Genomic DNA, 13,483 nt, shown 5'->3' with positions numbered 1-13,483 from the left:
TTCAGTTCACACAATGTGATTGTTACACAAATGGGAACCACAATTGTGTGGATGATTTCTGAAGAGAAAAAGGGGATAAATGCACTGAACGAACAGGTTTCTCAGTGCAGGTGGCTCTGTAGAAGTTTATGGAATGATAATTATTCGTGTTGCTGTACAATAGAATCCCTCTCTGTGCTGTTTCTCCTGCTTTGCTCTGTCTCCTTTATGCCACCGATGTGACAGTTTGGATCCTTGAGGTTTTTCTTTTGACTCTCTGGGGCAATATATCCTCTGTGAGGAGACTGGGGGGTCTAGGTATTGTGATGAGTGAATCTCCATTGTGGGTGCCTCCCCCTGGGTTTTCCCTGTGCATCAGCCTGGCTCAGTTCTGCTATGTTCTTTGGGTCACACATCATGTGACAAGAGTTCCTCAGGGTGCTAATGGTGTCTAAAGTATCATCAGAGCTATGGGGCTAATTAAGAAAAGAACTACGTGATTATATGACTCATTAGGATATCTCTGCTTGAGTCTTCTACTACACCGGCTGGGCCAGCTGTGGGGTCTGCCTTTATAAGTCAGGAGCTTGTCACTAAAACTCGGTGTTTCCTCCCATGGGCCCAGCTCTGGGTGGTCACTTGGCTGCTCAGAGGAGAGGAGATTAGCATAAGGGGTGGAGCTTGCATACTGCTTATTTAGCAGGTTCAGTACAAGGAGCAGATACTGCCAGGCATTTTCAGTATGACCACCTTTGTTTCTCTCAAGGATCTGAAATCTCCTCACCATGCTCTGGGCTCCCCTCATCGTCCTGCTGGGGACATGGTGCACGGGTGAGAACAGGGGGAAGGGAGAGGATTAAAAGAATCCTGTACAGTGGCCTGCAATGTGAGATACCAGGGCCAGGTCTCCCTGAGCACTAACACCTTTTACCATTGTATCCCCAGCCTCCAGTGCCCAGCCTGTCCTGACTCAGCCGCCATCCATAGCTGCATCCCCTGGACAGACAATGAAAATCTCCTGTTCCATGAGCAGCGGGGTCACAGTGCAGAGCTATCCCCAGACCTGGCAGCAACAGACGCCTGGTAGCCTTCCGTGACACCTGATCTCTTACTATAGCAGCATGAGCAGAGGCTCTGGGGTCCCTGACCGATTCTCAGGGTCCAAGGAGAGCTCCAGCAACGTTTGGTGTTTGACCATCACCAATGTCCAGGCAGAGGACGAGGCTGATTATTACTGTGCTGTGTGGTATGGCAGTGGGGGAGTGTCTCACAGTGATACAGCCAAATGGGGAAGTGAGACAGAAACATGCCCTGAGCAAATCGCATCCTCCTTGGCCCGGGTCTGAGCCAGCAGCTGCCCCAGGTAGAGTGTAGAGCATGGTTACAACATTGCTCCTTTATTTCACAGGTTTGACTGCTTAACACTCATTGGTCCCTTTGCAAGGGGTCCTGCAAAGGTTTTCAATGGTTCTGATGCTGGTGGCGTCAGGCCCTTCTACCTTTTGCTTTGAGGTTCGGTGTCAAATGAACTCATGACATCTATAAGTGAAGCTGAGTCACAGACACTGGGTTTCAGCTGGTTTTGTTTGGAAACCACAAATCTCCTGTGAGTTCACTGTAAATCTGTAATTCAATCCAGCGCTGCTCTGAAGTTTCACAGCCTTTTGATAAACCTGCTCTGATTTTGTAAGTCCAACCCCAGGGAAGATGAGAGTCTCTCCTGCTTGTGGGGTTCACATTCTGGTGTGACAGGTTCAGACACAGACACCCACTTGGGATTATCACCTGATGTGCTGAAACTACCTCTGAGCCTGTTTTCTTTGTCAGCTTGGAACTCCAGAACCCTGTCTTGTTGAGCCAGACACGCAAGCCTGCTGCAACACAGACCCAGGGTCTGAACCACGCCCCCAAAGCTGCAAATTTAACTGAAAACAGTCGGAGAACACTTCAGTCTCTCTGGTCCTCAATAACAGACCTAAAAGGGGCAATTCTTCACCAAAAAAATCTTCAAAAACAGACTCCAACGTGAAGCTGCAGAACTGGAATTAATTTGCAAACTGGATACCATCAGATTAGGCCTGAATAGAGTGGTTGGGTCATTACAAAACCTAAACTTAATTTCCCCAGTACCAATTTATCCCTACTGTTACTCACACCTTCTTATCAACTGTCTGTAATGGGCCATTCTCTTACCACTTCAAAAGTTATTTTTCCTCCCTTGGTATATTTCTAGTTAATTGATTTATCTTGTTAGACTGACACCACACTTGGTAAAGCAACCCCCATCCTTTCATGCATTTATACCTGTGCCTGTATTTTCACTCCATGCATCTGATGAAGTGGGTTCTAACCCCCAAAAGCTTATGCCCAAATAAATTTGTTAGTCTCTAAGGTGCCACAAGGGCTCCTCGTTATTATATTCACACTCATTAACATATTTCCATAAAACCTACGGAGTGCGACATCACAGTGGAATTCATTGAGAAGTTCCTCTCCTCACTGTAATGCGGAGAAAGAGCTATACCTGCTACCCCCACACACCTTGCAGGCAGCAGCTCTATGTGTTAAGATACAATATTCATAGTCAAAATGAAATGATGGCAGAAAAAATGATCGTGGCAAATGTAACTTTAACCACTAGGGAGCGCTCTCCACCTATAATGTGCCCAAGATGAGAAAGTGCTTGTTATCCATTGTAATACACTAACCCTGCTAGGATACCAAACTCTTTCTGGGTTATAGCGGCTTTTATATATACACTAAGATAGCTCATATTGAGAACATCAAGAAAGTATCCTACGGAGTCGTCATTATTATTATTCATAAATTCTGCATTTTGTAGCCCTTTCCTTCCCCAAAGCCCTTTACAAAACTTGGTGAATAAAATCTCACAACTAGAGCGGGTCCATAATTTCCTTTATTTTTCTATCAGAAAGTCGCATTTCATTGAAATGGAAACTCTCCGTGGCAGCATCTCAATGTCAACAAAAATGTGTGTGGGTTTGTGGTTTTTTTTTTTAAAGATCAAAGTGAAGCATTTTGCGTGATAATCTAAAATGAAAAAAATCAAAATAGAAACAAAACGGTTTGATCCAAAAGCTAATTTTATGGGGAAATTTGTGGGAAACTTGGAAACTCTTTGTTTTTGTTCCTGTTCAAAATGTGTGGCATCCAGTCGCCTCGTTATTGTCCCCATGGGGATCTCACTGCACAGGATGTTGGGTGAGGAAGGAATGGCCTTTGGGATTCTCACCTCGGAAACATCCACTTCCTCTCTGATCCCAGCAAGAGATAACCCCCTTTTCTGAAAGAGGTGCTAATTCCGCACAGTTAGCTGGAGCAAAAAAATGGGCTATACCTGGAACCAGCTAGAGCGAATGGCCCAGGATAGAGGACTCTGGAGATCTGTGGTTAGCGGCCCATACCCCGATTGGCGTGATGGGCATGAGTGAGTGAGCTGGAGCAATGCTGCCAGGTGGTGTATAAATATTCTTGATCTGTTCCTGTGCCTGGTGATCTCTTCCCTTCCCTATCAGATGTATATCCCATGGTGTCCCGGTTGGTTACCTGCCATGTGAACAGAAGAACAGCTTTCCTCTCTCTGCCACGGTTGATTATTTCTAGTAGATTATTTTGGTCTTTTCGTTGGCTGTTGCTGCTCTGTGTTTGTGGGCACATTCCCATTTCCCTGGGAGAAAGAGGCAGAGTATCACAGAGAAGAATCCCTCTGCCCCATGCATCCCACCACAGGCTGGGTGTGAGGTGACTCACTCCTCTTTGCTATTAACCATTAACAATAATACTTAGCACTGATGAAGCACTTTCCATTAATAGATCAACAAAAGTTGCGGTGCCACATCACCCCAATAAAAATTCCTAATGAATACACTGAAGTATGCAGCCTGCTGTTGGGCCTGGAAATCAGAGAAATTATCACTGCTAGCAACAAAATGCTACTCACCGAGTGGGTTCCCCAGCATGAAAAGCCAAAGCCTCCAATATGGTTCTCAAGATGAGACTCATAACTTTGCAGGATTCCCCCATTTCCCCTTTAGCTCCACCCTATCTTTGCTTTGGTGGGGTCAATTGCTTTGAATTTTTTAATCATGGCCAAAGTATATTCATTTCTCTCTCCTTGTCTGTAAAAAGCTCCTGAGCTGTGTTTGCTCAAATTGTGCATGAATAATAGATCTCGGGCAAAGCGGGGAAATGTCAGGTCGAAAGGGGAAGGATTTCAGAAGTTACTAACAAGTGAAAATGAGGGGTTAGAATGGAAACTCTTGTGCAGCCAAAATGCCACCAAAGGCGACTGCGAATGTTCAGATAAATGTATCCTATCAGAGTGGTCACTGTTGGCATGGATATGAACTAGTGACCAGATACAGCAGAAGCTCATCACCAAGGACTGTCTCCTGCTCACAGGCCTATTTCCCTGGGGTCACAGGGACCTATCAGGTGAGAGCAGATTAGCATAAAAGAGGTGTTTGGAGGCTCCTCCCCCAGGAGGCTCAATATAAGGGGCAGATACTGTCAGGCAGTCTTAGTGGATCTGGCTGTGTTTCTCCCCAGGGTCTGAAATCTCCTCACCATGCTCTGGGCTTCCCTCATCGTCCTGCTGGGGGCGTGGTGCACAGGTGAGAACAGGGGGAGTGGGGTCAATATACATTAGAGTTGTTGCTGAAGCCAATGTGCAAACTGCGTCACTAGCGGCCCGGGACAGACAGGGAGGATCTGACAGGTCTCCACCATATTTTTTTCCAGGTTCCAGCTCACAGCCTGTGCTGACTCAGCCACCCTCAGTGTCAGTGTCCCCAGGAAACACTGTGAAACTCTCCTGCACCATGAGCAGTGGGACCAGCATCAGTGGCTATAATGTGTACTGGTACCAGCAGCAACCTGGGAATTCTCCACGATACCTGCTGAGATACAAGTCAGATTCTGACAAGTACCAGGGCTCTGGGGTCCCTGCTCACTTCTCTGGTTCCAAAGACACGTCCAGTAAGGCCGGCTATTTGACCATCTCCGGGACCCTCGCAGAAGATGAGGCTGATTATTACTGTGCTGTGTGGCACAATGATGCTTGTCACTGCGACACATACAGATGGGGAAGTGAGACAAAAACCTCCCTCCCCTAGCCTGGGCTCTGTATCAGCTGCAGAGTTTGGTCTCTAACACATCATACAGCTGTTCACCCAAAGGAAATTTGCTGCCCCATAAAAATTCCCAGCTCCCTCTTCCTTCTCCTACTGCAGGAGGGGGATCTGTACCCTTAACTTACCTAGGAATGAGCAGCCCCTCCATACTCAAAGGGGAGAGGGAGACCTGCACCGTCCCCTCCCATAGGCTCAAGTGACATCACTGTTCATGTCCTTCAAAGATCTCACCAAAGGCAAGCGGCAAAGAGAAGGCTCCATGAGCTGAGGTTTGTAATGGAGTAAGGCCGGAAGAGCAGGGAGATGAGAGTGTGTAATGGTTAGGGGACTAAGGTCGTGGAGGAGGGCTCTGAAGTACTATTAAGGCTGCTATCACTGGCTGAGGGGTATATGTAAGATGAGAATGTCAGATAGTGCCCAGAGCAGTGCAGGGTCTGGGAGGGATTGGATGGGGTCAATGATTGGATGTTCTGAAGGCTAGGAAGGAAAATACCCCGAGAGTGAGCCTGGATGCCAGGGAGGACTGAAGAATGGGGCTAGAAGAGAGAATTTAGGAGGACAATCTGTGAGCACAGTTTGGCCCAAGGTGAGCTTGAGGTGCCAGGAACCAGGCCAGGCTGGGAGGCCAGAGAGTGCTTGTGAGATGTAAGAGCAGGCTGCAGGAGCCAGGTCTGGGGTGGAGACGGGTGTTGGATGGAGAGTTGTCAGCACTGAGGTGATACTGACCCCATGGGAAGGGACAAGGTTACCCACGGAGAAGGTGCTGAGGGAGGAGATAACAGGGTGGAGCAGAGAGCCCTGTGGGATGCCCAAAGGGAAGGGGAATAGGGAGGAGGAGGAGCTGCCAGAGGAGATGCTGACAGAGTGGCTTGGGAGATAGATCTAAGCGAGCAGGGTCTCATGAAAGCCAAGTGGGGAGAAGGTGCCTGATGTGGCTACTTATTTTAAAATTCAGCCGTCTGGGAGCAGCTCATATAAGCATGTTTCTATGGGAGCCTAGGGCCCCCTGAGGAAAGGGCAGGGTGTCTCTCCCTGTCCCAACATTTCCTCATGGTGAATCTGGTGCAGTGCTGTCTCCTTCACACACGAATGTTCAGGGGCTACAGATTCAGCCCAATTACTCAGCAGCCCAGGCCTTCGAGATCCCATCAGCCCAGGCCACTGCTCTCTGTGCTGGTTTCCTGCTAAATACGAGAGAAAATTCAAGGATTCAGCCTCCATTTAAACTCCTCCATGGACCTAGCTCAAGTTACCTGAGGGGACTCCAGGGCGCTGTGTGCGGCACTGGGACTCATGGGGAGCCGGGGATCATGGACCGGTCCACAGCTCTCCAGCCAGCCTCAGTGAGTCCCCACTGCTCCCAGCCTTCCTTGGTGCCCAACACCCAACACCTCGCTCCTGATCCCCCTCTCAGCTCCATATCTCACTGGGATCTCTGAAGTGCACAGGGCCTGCCACAGGCCTTAGGAGCTTAGCAGGAACTGTCGGCTTAATGTGGAGTTCTGCTAAGATCCAGCGCGGGGGCTTGAAAGTCTGCGGGGAGAAAAATCTGAGCCTGGGAGCAAGAATCAAGATGCAGAACTGGGCAAGTGGGAGGTATTGGCTATGATGGTACAGCTGTTAGGGGGTAAGTGAGTGTTGCCAGTGCAGCCCTAAATACTGGGGGAGCTCGTCATCTGTGATGTGCCAGAGAGGAGCCGCCGTCCATGGCTCGTTGTAATGGCCCGTTCAGTTAGAAGCTGCTGGGGGATGCAGAGCTCTGTTGGAGATTTAGGAGCCTTCTGTATACTCAGGAAGCTCAGATGTATAATGACAAAACTGACCCTAAACAATAACAACTCCTTTTTCCTGGTGCCTGTTAGTGTCCCTGTTTGCTGGTTACTTTACCAGTGACGTGACACAACGAGAGAGAGTTGTTAATAGGAGGAAAGAAAGTGCAGCCAGACATGGGTCATGTCAGGGCCCCTATGAAACACACGCACTCCAGTAAACTCTGTGTATCCCAGGACCCACGCGATCATAGGGGCATGATTTTCATGACATTTCAATGGTGCTTTTACCCTGGCAGTGCCCATCTCCTCCTAGGGACCCCTGTGAGGTAGGGAAACATTGTCACCCCCATTTCACAGACGGGGCACTGAGGTATACAGACGCAAAGTGACCTGGCCAAAGTCACACGGAAAGTCGGGTGGCAGAGCGGGGAATTGAACCTGGTTTCACACATCCCTGCTCGGTGCCTCAACCAGGAAGCACCTTTCCTCCCACGAGCAACTCAACAAGCCGTTATTTCCTCTCTCAGGCAGATGCTTTTTGATATTTCTCTGAGGACATTTTCTTGCTGGCTGACAGAGACTAAGCACCTGCCTTTATGGGGGCTTGTGCTCTGAGCTAAATCCTTTCCAGAAAGAGAATTTCCCCTGACCAACAGCCTCCCTTTTCCCTGCTCCGCTTCTTCCCTCCAGTCTGATGCTGTCAGCCACCTCTCCATTTATTGCTCTGTCTCTTCTGCACTGAGGCCTTTATTTTTCCCATTCCCAATATGTAAATTTCCAGCAACTCATTTACTTCTGTCCTGTCGCATTGGCCTGGGAGTTGGTAGCTGGAGATGCTGCAGAAGGCTCCGGAGGCTGCACCGGTTGGTCCCCAGGAATATAAACTTTTCCCTTAGCTCAGCACCAATGTGGGGCTCCACTATTTCTAACCATAATGTATAAATGCTGGTTTTGTGCCTATCGGGGGCAGGATCTGGGTGATTACGTGACCCAGCAGGATGTCCTGGGTACTGAGATTATTTTTATTTTCTCCTTATAAATGAAAAGTGGCAGAGTTTTCTGCTTCATTCAATATGGGAGTTTCCTCGCTTATACCCATTTCTCTCCAATAGCTTCAGTGGTCTTAGATTTATACCAGCGTCCGTGGGATGAGAACTAGACCCAAAGTCTCTCCCCTTTGTCTGTGTCCCTGTCAGAAGGCTGAGTGAGGTGCCAGCAGCAACCAATGAGCAGGGAGAAGATCTGCACGAAGGGGCTATTCTCCAGCTCTGAGGGTTTAGGAGCGAATTGGACGGTTCCAGCCACAGGTTGTTTTTTCCCTCAGGAAGTCGAGCTTGTCTGGATTCCCACCATGCCCTGGAACCCTCTGCTTCTCGTGCTGCTCACTTACTGCTCAGGTGCTTTAAGGCAGTGGTTTTCGACCCGTGGTCCGCAGACCTGGGAGGGTGGGGGAGGAGGTCTGCATTCTAAAGGGGCCTGCACCGCCATTCAAAAAATTTTAGGGGTCTGCAGATGAAAGAAGATTGAAAACGACTACTCGAAGGGTTCGTTTTTTCTAATGGCAGCCTGCAGATTATGTCAAGTGACAATAAAGCCAATGTTAAGTCATTTTATCATGTGTTTTCTTCTCTTGATTAGCTTCTCTTGCCCATCTGTTAATTTGCAATCACGTACATTCGCTCTCTCTGTTACTGATTTGGGGGACAATCAACCCTTCTATGTAGAAGTGCTGGGTTTAGTGGTATTGGACAGATAGCTCAGTTCAACATTCATGAACATGAACGTGTGCTGTATGGATTCACACACCTTTCTATTTCCTCTCCATGAACATCTATTTGTGACACATTTTCTTACATGGACTCTGCCTCCAAACTCTTGTGTGAATGTCAGTCTGGTGATTCACAGCAGAAACGTTCACCCGGCCATCCTGGAATCTTTCTGGCTTCTGTCCACTTGGTTATAAAATTTTAACCATCCAGTCAAAGAGCAGAAATAATACCGTGATGTGATTTAAATGACCAATCAGATATCACGAATGTGGCTGTCTGGAATCCCTGGGAAACAACTTCCCCTGCTGGTGCGTATTTGTTTATTTTTAATCTCTGGGGTGAAATACACCCTTATGGGATGATTCTGCTCTAGATATTGTAATGAGGGAATCTTCCATGGGGCAACCTCTCCCCGACTTTTTCCTTTGTGGCAGCTTGGCTCAGTTCTGGTACATTCTTTGGGTCATGCACATCATGTGACAGCAAAATACCAGGGCTCTCACCCTACCTAAAGCATCATCAGTGTGAAGTCCAAAGCTCCGTATGTTGATGTCTCATCATTAAAATAGCTGCTGACATTGCTTCCACCACAGGCAGGGCCAGCCCGGTGTGGTTACTACTAGAGCACAACTGAAAGTGCTTTTATAAGTCAGAAGCTCGTCACTAACGGACTGTCCCTCCCTCATAGTCATCTCCCAGTGGTGACACAGACCAGCAAATGAGAGCGGATTAAAATAAAGGGTGGAGCTTGGAAGCTCATCATTCAGGAGGGTTAATATAAGGCCAAGATACTGTAGCGTATGTTCAGTGTATCTGGCTGTGACTTTTCCAACAGCCTGAAGTCTCCTCACCATGCTGGGAATTTCCTGCTGGGAATGTGCTGCACAGGTGAGAACAGGCGAAGGGGAAATGGCTAAAAGACTCCTGTTCCTCATTTTACAGAACCTGCGAGTACAGATCCAAGCCACTGGCCTTACTGAGCGCTAACACCTTTTACCATTTGTGGCAAATTGCCGGTACTGTTCTCTGGGTCTCGCGCTTTCTCTTCTCTGGGGTAGTGTGGCAAATTGCCGGTACTGTTCTCTGGGTCTCGCGCTTTCTCTTCTCTGGGGTAGGTTCAGGGCAATATTGTTTGCCTCTGAACCAGTTCTTAATCACTCCCCTAGTGTCCTTGGAGGAGGGGAGTGGAGAGGGAGGGACCTGGGCCCGCCCTCTACTCCAGGTCCCAACCCAGGGGCCCTAGGGTTGTGGTGAACCACTTGACTAGCAGTTTCTTCCCCTGGGTTACTTCCCTCTCATACCCGTCAGCTTGTGAAGGGCTTCTCGCCTCTCTTCTATACAAGCCTGGTGCCCCTTACCTAGGGTTTCTGCTGGGCTTCCCAATCCACCGCAGCACTCCTCCAAACCTTCTATTTCTCTCTGGACAAACTCTTCTCTTCTGCAATCTGCACTCTGCTCCAATCCAACCTTTCTCCTTCAACTACCACCCCCTGTCTGACTGAAGCAGGGGTTTATATCCCATGACTGGAGTCAGGTGCTCTAACTGGAGTCAGGTGTTCTAGTTAATCTAAAGCAAACCTTCCTCCCTTGGCAGGGAATAAGGCCCCCTGCTAACACTCTTATGCTGCCCTCTGGCCATGCTGTATCACATATTGTATCCCCAGCCTCCAGAGCCCAGCCTGTCCTGACTCAGCCACCATCCATAGCCGCATCCCCTGGACAGACAGTGAAAATCTCCTGTTCCATGAGCAGTGGGGTCACGGTGCAGAGCTACGAGCAGACCTGGCTGCAACAGATGCCTGGCAGTCCTCCGAGACACCTGCTCTATTACTATAGCAGCATGAGCAGGGGCTCTGGGGTCCAAGGAGAGCTCCAGCAATGTTTGGTATTTGACCATCACCAATGTCCAGGCAGAGAACGAGGCTGATTATTACTGTGCTGTGTGGTATGACAGCAGGGGAGTGTCTTACAGTGATGCACTCACATAGGGAAGTGAGACAGAAACGTCCCCTGAGCAAATCACATCCTCCCGGGCCAGGGTCTGAGCTGGCAGCTGTGCTGGGTGCAGAGGGCAGGGTCTGGCTGTGACATCGTCTGTTGATACCAGAGACTTGACTGCATGACATTCACTGTGTCCCTATGCACTGTGTCAGTGTTGGGTCTGGTGCTGGTGGCGTCAGGTTCTTCCACCTTTTCCTTCTCGGTTCGGTGTCAAGTGAACTCCCAAACTTTGAAAGTGAATCTGAGTTCCAGCCACTGAGCTCCAGCTGGTCTTGTCTGGACACCACGAGTCTGCAGTGATTTCACTCTCAACCATTAGCCGCAGGGTTGTTCTGAGATTTCACAGACTTTTCCATGACCCTGCTCTGAGTTTGTAAAGCAGCCCCAGAGCAGGTGAGAGTCTCTTGTGTTTGTATTTCAGTTCCTCCCCAGCCTGCAAGGAAACAGTTCTTCTTGGTCTCTCTCCCTTACCATACTCCCAGGGATTCTCTCTGTCTGTTAAGAGATAAGTCAGAGCAGATATATGAGCATTGTAAATTTAACGACTAGGGGGAGCTCTTCATTTACAATGTGTGAAAGATGTGAGAAAATCCCTTTCTACTACAAGGTGTTGAGATACAGAAGTGGATCTGGATTACAAGGGCTTTTCATCTGAGCTAAGATAGCTTCAAGGAATCCCCCTCAAGCTTGTCCTATTACTAACGTACTAATGGTCTTCATTATAGAGCACTTTCCCACCAGGAACCTCAAGACCTTTAGTCATCAAGATTTAAGTTTCCCAACACCCATGCAAGATATTACAAAGGCCTTTCTGCAGGACGAACGACATGCATGACACACTCCTTCTACCTCACAAAACCCAGCTGACCAAAAAATAAAAAGTAAAAAATACTCCCCTGAAACAAATTAACATGAAACAAAAATTAACCAAGCAGCCAACTACAAAAAGAAAATTAATAAACTAAAAATAACCAAAAGCACAAACCCTATCCCAAGCATAGTTTTTACCCCAAAATGGGAGGAAGGGGTGCTGGTCATGGGGGACTTTCTGTGCAAAGAGCTCAGATACGATGGTGATGGGAGGAGTCTGAACCCCTAAAATAAGGTCCTTGTTTTATAGATGGGGAAATCTAGGCTCAGGGATGTCTAGACTTTGGCCAGGGTCATTCATCACATCTGTGGCAGAGCTGATAATCAAAATTTTGTCTCCTGACTGCCAGAGCACCCTTCCAATCTGCAGGCCAGGCTCCCTCGGAAATAGTCTGCTTTGGAGTTCCATCACCTCAACCTCTGCTTCCCTGTCTACGATCTGTCCCTTCTGCTGACACCTCCTCATTCCTTTGTATCTTTATATAGACCTGTAAACACTGCAGAAATACCTTCAGTGCAGTGATCTCTTGGGAGAATACTTCATTGCTAGCTCTCTGATACATTTTCCCACCAGCTGAGAGATGCTTAGCAGGGGTATGAACTTGAGCTCTGAGCAAAAACCCAGAGTGAAGCTCAACAGAACTCCCTCTGAACTAACGTCATCCCTTCCTCTTCTAGCCTACAATCCAATGGCATAATTATCACCCCTCCGAGTGCAGGTCTCTCTCTATCAGACTCAGCCCTTTGCGTTCAGAGCTGTCCTGAATGTAACTTTCCAACACCAGATTATGGGTTATTATCCTCCCTTACAATTAGACCAGGAGCTTCCTTTGCTAACACTACAGAAGACTTTGTAAGGTGCAGTGGATGGTCCTCAGGTATATAAAAGTACCCCCCAATGCAGTGCCAGTGTGGATAGGATATTTCTAACCCTAATGTGTAAAGGATCCTTTTATGGCTATGAACAATGGGCTATGTATGGTTCAGTGACTCAGCAGGATGCCTTTGGCTCTGGGTGATATTTTAAACTTAGTTAAATGTTTGAATTTACGCAGAGAGGCCCTGGTTCTCCACTCACTTACACCGTTTGTACAACAGTTCGGCTGCATGAACGTGAGTGGAGTTACCCCGGATTTACACTGATGAAAAACAGAGAAGAATTGGGCCTAGAGGCTGGCCCCTATGTCTGCCCCTCTCAGATGGGTGAGTGAAGATGCTTGAGCAGCCAATGAGCAGGGAGCAGATTTGCATGAAGGGGCCGTTCTCCAGCTCTGGGGGTTTAAGAGAGAATCGGAGGGTTCCAGCCACAGACCCATTTGCCTCAGGAAGCCGAGCTCGTCTGGATTCCCACCATGGCCTGGGTCCCTCTGCTCCTCACGCTGCTCACTTACTTCTCAGGTACTACAAAGGGGCAATCTTTCCCCCGAGCTGCCTGCAGATCATGTTAACTGGGGATAATGTCAATGTTGTTGAGTTATTTTGACACAATGTTTTCTCCTGTCTCAGGTTCTCTGGGCCAGTACGTGCTGACCCAGCCGCCTTCAGTGTCTGTCTGTCCAGGGCAAAATGCTCAACTCACCTGCTCAGGGAACAATATTGAAGACTATAGTGTGCACTGGTACCAACAGAAACCTGGAAGCGCCCTCGTGCTCGTGATATATAGTGATAATGAGAGACCCTCCGGAATCCCTGATCGATTCTCGGGTGCCAACTCCGGTAACGTGGCCACGTTAACCATCACTGGAGTCCAGGCGCAGGACAAGGCTGATTATTACTGTCAGGTGTGGCACAGCAATGCTGCTCACAATGACCCAGCCAGATAGGGAAGTGAGACACAAACCTCCCATTTCAAAGGGAACATGTCACGTTATTGTCTTTAATGAGCGTGTCTGCCAGAGGTGGGGAAGGTGCATGAAAGGAGGTTGTTTCCAGTCAACCC

General features: G+C 48.4%; 1 gene segment (V, D, J or C); it reads left to right on the top strand.

Annotated features, from left to right (window-relative positions):
* Window positions 1-729: 729 nt before the first annotated feature.
* Window positions 730-13,483, top strand: part of LOC116815929 (immunoglobulin lambda variable 5-39-like) — a 114,033-nt gene continuing 101,279 nt past the window's right edge. Inside the window, 3 exon segments of the V gene segment in view lie at window positions 730-810; window positions 4,741-5,042; window positions 13,326-13,343. Of these exon segments, the coding sequence occupies window positions 765-810; window positions 4,741-5,042; window positions 13,326-13,343 (366 nt within the window).

Source organism: Chelonoidis abingdonii, chromosome 22 (assembly GCF_003597395.2).
Source record: "Chelonoidis abingdonii isolate Lonesome George chromosome 22, CheloAbing_2.0, whole genome shotgun sequence".
NCBI lineage: Eukaryota > Metazoa > Chordata > Testudines > Testudinidae > Chelonoidis > Chelonoidis abingdonii.
The sequence above is the reverse complement of the archived record's forward strand: the minus strand, read 5'-3'. Positions and strand labels throughout refer to the sequence as shown.